General features: G+C 40.1%; 1 protein-coding gene across 3 annotated transcripts in view; it reads right to left on the bottom strand.

Moving 5' to 3' along the window:
• Positions 1–5,552, bottom strand: part of nod1 (nucleotide-binding oligomerization domain containing 1) — a 16,355-nt gene extending 10,803 nt beyond the window's left edge. For 2 of the 3 annotated variants that reach the window (XM_046045581.1, XM_046045583.1), the window contains exons 1-3: positions 5,068–5,485; positions 4,445–4,643; positions 4,131–4,305 (exon numbers count right to left, since the gene is read on the bottom strand). In XM_046045581.1, the coding sequence (XP_045901537.1) occupies positions 4,131–4,305; positions 4,445–4,621 (352 nt within the window). In that variant the 5' untranslated portion in view covers positions 4,622–4,643; positions 5,068–5,485. Of the gene's footprint in view, positions 1–4,130; positions 4,306–4,444; positions 4,644–5,067 lie in introns of all 3 variants that reach the window. The other variant, XM_046045582.1, reaches the window with a different exon arrangement.
• Between the last annotated feature and the right edge of the window lie 2,274 nt (positions 5,553–7,826).

Genomic DNA, 7,826 nt, shown 5'->3' with positions numbered 1-7,826 from the left:
ATGATCCTAGAGAACTTGCTTATTGTTACACACTTCGACAGGCCTCAGCAGCTTTAGAGGCAGCTAGAGCAGCATCCGCCTTAAGAATGATAAGACAGAATCTCTATGATATGAAAATAAACTCAGCAGTGGTGACAGGATTCCAGTCGTTGGTGGGCTAGGGAAAGGTGAAGACCGACTGATTGGAAAGGTTTGCAACATGATAGGCTTGGTGTTTCATTTACAGTTATTTGACACCCAATAGAAGACGAGTGCGCACACATACCAGATGGGATGAATCACCAGAAATATACAAAGATCTGGAACAGAGCATGGTGAGAATTTTAGGGAGTGAAGCAGAGAGGGAGTGAAGTGCTTACAACATGCTTTGACCTAAGAACAAACTACTGCTCAGCTGTTTCACAAGGCACCACAGTTCATCTCGAAAGAGCTAAATGTTTCTGATGAAAAAAGTTAACAATTCAGACTATAACTCTGCTAGAACATGAAAGGATTCATTATTGAACTGGTTTTGATATATCTCATTTGGTACCTTAAAAATAATTAAGGCCACACGCAGGTTAGCTTTAAACCCTAATGCTTTTTTTGTGACTTAATAATATTCAAAGATTGATTTTTCTTATTCTTGCTGTTTGTTGTTCCACAAAGTGATCAGAGAAGAAGTTCACAGCTGGAAATAATTCAACTTAATTATAATGTTAGTTACTAGTTACTTATAAAAGTACCAAAAACGGTAAAACGGTTAAATATTTAATTTAGCTTCACCTCAAATAGTTTCAACATTAAAATGCTAGTTACACATTAGTGCAGTCCACTTCTGTACTCATTGATCTAAATGAGGTAGACAAAATAGCAGACACACCTCACTGGATGGTACAGCACTCCAAAAATCACAGCTAAGTTGGACAGTTTTGCTTCCAGAAAACCAAGATGGCGACGAACAAAATGCCAAACTCAAGGCTTTAAAATTACAGTCCACAAACCGCTGGGTGTCATCACGGTGGCCATGTCCACTTCCTTTATACAGTCTATGGGGAAACCAAGCAAGTAAACTAAGGGGGTGAGGGGGTGCCTATTTCCAAGCTGAGGGGAGGCCCACCGTCTCAGACTTTGAATACCCATGTCCTAGGGCTCTACAGTCTCTAACAATCTCTATCCTGTGTTCATGCTTGTCACATCGCTGCCTCATGCATCCCTAAAATCCTTGTATTGACTTCGCATAGGCCTGTTAAATCGAGACAGACACATTTGTTTCAGCAATAGCAAAAACTTAATTAGGATACAAGCTTTATCCTCGCCTCAGGTCGTTACGTCTGCTTTACCACAGTATAGATCACTAGAGTTGGCTCTTCTTAATGTTAGATCCCTCTCAAACAAAACTTTCATTTTAAATGATTTTATCTCTTCTTCTGACTTAGACGGTATGATTCTGACTGAATCTTGGCTACGTCCTGGTGATCACAGTCATCTTATTGAATTATGCCCCCCGGATTATGTTTATTTTAGCCGCCCCAGGGAGAGTGGCCGTGGGGGTGGCATTGTGGCTGTTTTTAGAAAGCACTTTAAATGCACTAAAACTCCGTGTAACGATTACTCTTCTTTTGAAGTGCTCTTATTCAAACTTGGTGTCCCCCCACTGGTCCTAATTGCTGTCATCTACCGCCCCCCCCAATCCAGCTGGTCCCTTCATGCTGGAATTCCCTGAATCTTTATCTGATCTTGTTTTATATGAGGACAGAATCCTTATTTGTGGAGATTTTAATTTTCAAGTTGACGAGTCTTCAAATCTCCCTGCTCTTGATGTGTCGGGCAAAACTCATCACTATGGCCACACTTTAGACTTGGTTCTTAACTTGGGTGTGAAGATATCCGCTGTAGAAATTAAGGACATCTTTATATCTGATCATCGTGTCATTCATTTCCACTGTGAACTACAGGCTGGTAGTGTTCAGTCTTTATCAAAACAAACCCGCAGTTTAAATGAGCAGGGCGCCTCTAAATTTGGTGCCCTTTAATTCCCTCTGTTCCTTAACCCTTGATCTCATAGCGCCTCTCAAAAACAAACAACACTTAAAATCTGCAAAGCAACCCTGGTTAAATGCAGATATCAGAAGCTGCAAATGGGAATGCAGAAAAACAGAACGCAGATGGAAAAAAATCAGGTCTCCAGGTCCATTTCACGGCCATGAAAGAGTTACTATCTTCGTACAATAGGTTGGTAAAAGATGCAAGAGCTCACCATTTCTCAAATCTTATTGCTGTCCACCAGCACAATCCTAGTTTTCTTTTTAAGACTCTCGATCTGTTGGTGAACCCTGACTCTCCCTGTGCCTCTGCTGATTGTGAGATATTTTTAACACACTTTGTCAGTAAGGTGGAATTATTAAGAGCCAGTATTAGCCCAAACCCTGCCTTTTTAGATGTTGTGCACCCTACCCAGGATCCTTAGAGTTCCTTTTCTTCTATTACCATGGCAGAACTTATGGAAATTATGTTGAAGATGAAGCCTTGCTCTAGCTCTCTTGATCTGATTCCTGCAGATTCTTGAAGTTTTTAATAGAAGTTTTGAATTATATTAGCCCACACTTGCTTTTAATTTTTAACAGCTCATTATCTACTGGCTGTGTCACAGTGTACTTCAAGACGGCATGTGTACAACCTGTCTTAAAGAAACCTAGCCTTGACCCTAACATCCTTAATAACTACCGCCCAATCTCTAAACTGCCTTTTCTTTCAAAAACCCTTGAGAGGTTACAGAAGAAGTTTCTAAGCAGCTCTTTGCTGTAATGGAAAACAATTGTATCTTTGAAAAGTTCCAGTCTGGCTTCCATAAACATCACAATACTGTGACAGCACTCTTGAAAGTTACTAATGACCTCCTAATGAACGCTGATGCGGGCAAATGTTCAATACTGCTTCTGCTGGATTTAAGTGCGGCCTTTGACACCATTGATCATGGCATCCTGCCTCAGTCCTGTTAAACAGACTGAGGCACTGGGTGGGGATATCTGGTACTGGTTTGCCTCATACTTATCCAATAGGAAGTTTTGTGTCTCTATAAATAATTTTAAATCTTCTTTCTCCACCACCAACTACGGTGTGCCTCAGGGGTCAATCCTTGGACCTATTTTGTTTTCTATATATATATATATATATATATATATATATATATATATATATATATATATATATATATATATATATATGCTCCCTCTCGGTGATATCATACGCAGACATGGTATCTCCTTCCATTGTTATGCGGATGATACACAGTTATACCTACCTGTACAGCCCACCAACCTTAGTATGCTGAGTTCATTACAGGACTGCCTTACCAATATAAAACATAAGATGTCAAATAATTTCCTACAACTTAACTCCAATAAAACAGAAATCCTGGTTATAGGTCCTCCAACATCTCTGCAATTAAATTCTGCTCTCTTCTGGCTACCTGCTACAACACGTGAAGCCTGCTGCAAGAAATCTTGGCGTGCTATTTGATAGTAAGTTATGCTTTGAGCATCATGTTTCTAAACTGGTCCAGTCCAGCTTTTACCACCTTAGAAATATCGCAAAAATAAGGCCTATTTTAAATGTTAAAACTGTTATACATGCTTTATCTCCTCACGCATTGATTATTGCAACAGCCTCTTCACTTGCCATAATCAGAAAATCCTAAATAGATTACAGACCGTACAGAACTCAGCTGCTCGGCTCCTAACTAGGACAAGAATATATGATCATATCACCCCTGTTTTAGCATCATTGCACTGGCTCCCTGTTTGTTTTAGGATTGATTTTAAGATTTTACTCATTACTTTTAAGGCTATTCATGGCTTGGCTCCTGATTATATTTTAGATATTTTAACTCCATATGAGCCCTCCCATGGCCTAAGATCTTCTGGCAAGGGCCTCCTGTCTGTTCAGGTGTGACTGATTTCTTAGTCGTACATCTTACCATAGTCTAACAGAGCAAAACTACAACTGGCTTACCTCTTCATACCAGGCCAACATGTGGAAATCAAGCATATTGGCCTCCTAGTGACACAAACACCCTTAAATGGAATCTATAAAGCATAAAAAAGAACATCTTGGCAGTGCAAAGCAGCATTAATGACTGTAATACTTACTGGGATCTGTGTTAACCACTTTCATCAACGTTACATCATTGCTTGGGTTGTAGTTAATCTCTTTCAACCACGGCTGGAGGTCTACGTACGCATTGCATACTTTATATATGATATAAATAAAGAATTCACAGGCCTCTTCCCCTTTGCATTGGACAAGCTCCAAGATTTTGCGCACCTACAAAAAACAAACAAACACAGGAATATGTATTGTATGTGTTTTTCATAAACTATCTACTTCATTTTTTACTATATAATACAATGTCTTTAAATTAAACAGTTGGAAATTGCCTCTTTTGTTATTTTGGTTTCCCTACCTGATCTGTTTTGGTGATTGTTCGCTGCACAATCTCGACATCTTCTTCACAGACGAAGCCACCGGCCGACAGGTTGTCCAAGATGCACTGAATACTCCTCAACCTGGACACCAGCAGCTCTCTGTGGTAGGTGAGGATGTTAAGGCAAGACACCTTGGCTTCCCCTTTCTGACCCATCTTTACTGCAGAGCAGTCACCTCTGAGGGATAACAGAGGACAAGCACACGGTATTATGAACAGCTTAAGCAAAAGAAGAATAGACATCCACCAGACTCAATTACAGCACGACCAGCCACAGTGATAATTCAAGAATACAGTCTTTGCACTTGTAATTCCCCTCATCTCTCATACCCAGTGATAACTGCAGTAATCTAACTGTGTTTTGGTCTGAACAAGAATACTCATTAGACAAACTTAAGTCTGATCAATACTGGTTAAAGCTTGGCAGTATCAGTTTGCCTCCCCACCCCAAAAAAGTACTTAATCTTTACTCAGTAAACACAAATAAATTGCGTCCATCAAGCACTTAGTTTGACTGACAGCTGCCCAAAGGTTCTTTACTGGCTTCTCACTATGACAAGTCACTGCTGCTAAAATCTTTAGGTTAGTCGTAAAGGAATTACCAATATTTGCACAAAACTCTCCCTCTGTTCTTCCACGGCCGTTTCCTCAATCTTTTAACGTTTCCCACTTTGTTTACCAAATGGCCCTCCTCCGTGAAGAGGAACCGACTTTAATTCAAAATGATACGCCACCTCCAGCTGGCACTCCAGTGTTCCAAGCTTTCAAAGTTAATGAGTGGATTTCTCTCCGATTTCATCTACGGAGACGTCATTATCATCTGCTTTATCAGCTGTGTTTGTTTTGCGTGCACCACAGTAGAAACGCAGTGCTTCCTACCATAGCGTTTTGTCAGCACCACCAGGGAACTTTAAAGTAAAACCGAGCGTTATACGGAACTAATTATTTTTAAATGCCACGAATGCCCATTACGATACTTTATGTAAAATACATCTCCAGCGTACCCACTGTAAAGCAGTACAGAACCTTTCGTTTTGGGAAGTGAAAGTATTCACACTCAGGGCGTCATTTCTTTCCGGAATTTCACAACCTGCCCGTGCTGCATTCATGTCCCCACAGAAATGTGGGGATAGCGTGTGATAACCATTTAACACTTAATACTAAGAAAACAGAATGTATGTATTTTTATTTATCTAGGAAACAACTGTCTATATCAAATTTCATCACCTTTTCTAATCAAAAACTTTCAATTGTATCCACGTATAAGTATCTGGGAGTCTCTCTTGACTCACATCTTACTTATCGTGACCATGTCCAAATTTTAACCAGAAAGTTAAACCAAAAGTTATTTGTTTATAGTAAAATTAGACCATATTTACTGCATTCTGTTTCTAAAACATATCTTCATGCCATTATATTGTCCACTCTGTCATATTGTTTACCTGTTTGGTAACTCACAACAAATGAGATCCTTGAACCTGTAGCGAGACTCTACAATAGAGCCTATAAGATTCACAACAGGCTTCCAGGCTGGACTCACCACTGTGTTGCACTATCTTTGAGTAATGCCTTGACATTTCAGAACTATAGAATAAGCCATGGTTTGAACCTTTTTTATCAGATCTTAAATGGACACACTACTGCAGGATTGTCTGCGCTAGCTCCAAAACTCAGCTCAAGGCCCGAACGCACTACGAGATCTGTTGCAAATGGACTTCTCCCTATACCAGCTTTTAGAAACTGCTATGGACAGAAATCTTTCTTTAATTTGCTCACTAGAGCCTGGAATGATACTCCACAGCACATCAGATCTATAACATCAATAAGACTATTTAAACAAACTTTTGCTCGCCATCTGATGGACAGGTATATCTGTGATAGCTTTATGACCTCCACATCGTAGTTTGTGTGCTTGTTGCTGTGTGTTTGTTATTGTATGGTCTTGGAGTTTTGTTGTGTTTGAGGTATTCATGTTCTGCAGAACAGGAACCTGCTGAAAATCAGTTCTATACTGAGTCAGGCCCGATTGCTCTTAATCTTTTCCTGTTTCAATAAATAAAAAAAAAAAAAAAAATCCAAATTCAGTGTTATAGACTCATCCAGGCCATGCTCACATATAAGCTGGAGCCTATCCCAGCTGACATTGGGCGAAAAGCGGGGTACACCCTGGACAGGTCGCCAGTCCATCGCAGGGCCCTTTACTCACCTCAATGATATTAAATAATTTTAGTTCAGTTAGAAACTCCTGCACTTTAGCTCATGTGTTTCAGCAGGTTTCTGCTGATGTTCAATTTTTTCTGAACATTCAGAATATCCCCCACATATCTGTGTTCTCTGACAGGTCCAGAAAAAAAGTCATAATATTACAACAATGTAATCAATCATGTATGAGAATTAATAATATACTTTAACAGTCTACCTGCCCTATACTCTGCTGTGCATACACCTGCGATGTTGCGCTGCTGAACGTCTGCAGACACAGAACCGTTTGGGACTGTACTACCAGATGATAGGAGGAGGTAAACGAAACTAACTGAAACTAACTGAAAACACTTTTGTTCAGGCAGAAATCTCACCACAAATCCACACAAATGTTCACTTTAGCACCTCAGATAAAGAGCAGCTCACAGTCCCAAACAGAGGAGACCTGCGCCTCAGATTTTAGCCTCTGAAAACTCTTTCAGTTATTTACCGTGACTCACATCGCATCAGCTGTGAGGAGTTCACTAGCCCCGACTCGTTATTATAAGTTATACATTTGTTTTTCACTGCGTAAGAAAATGGATGTGTACCGTGAGAAAGTATGAAAAGTTGAAATGACAAGTTTCAAATATGTTTTAATGACAACAATAAATTTATTTTTCATGTAAATACATCTAAAAGGTTTTGTTATTTATAAAAGACCGTTAGTAAAGTGTCTAACTTGATCACATTTAAGGGTTAACCATAGATCTTTGCATGGGCCCCAAGGCCTCGGGCCGGGGTCATCTGTACCCTTTGACCCCCCCCCTGACGGCGGAATCCAGGATCTCTGTGAAATCTGCGCCTTGTGAGGAGACTGCTTCCAGTGATGCTCCAGGTGAGTCTTCAGTGTAGTTTCTCTTTGATTTCCCCATGGCCACTCTGTGAAAACACTCATCAATGTAAACTTCAAGGTCCTCCAAACACTCGTCTTCGAGGTCCTCCAGAGCAATTTGACTGTTAATATTTGTTGGCTTAAATTGGCGGATTGTTTGTTTTCATGAAATGTTTGTTTAGCTGCACGCTGCCATGTTTGAATTGCACCAAGTCTCACGAGATTACACAAATGCTCACCGTGTCATCTCCCGTTCCACATGCCTCTCTGTTTTCAAATTTGAAT

This window comes from Micropterus dolomieu, linkage group LG03 (assembly GCF_021292245.1).
Source record: "Micropterus dolomieu isolate WLL.071019.BEF.003 ecotype Adirondacks linkage group LG03, ASM2129224v1, whole genome shotgun sequence".
Lineage (NCBI taxonomy): Eukaryota > Metazoa > Chordata > Actinopteri > Centrarchiformes > Centrarchidae > Micropterus > Micropterus dolomieu.
The sequence above is the reverse complement of the archived record's forward strand: the minus strand, read 5'-3'. Positions and strand labels throughout refer to the sequence as shown.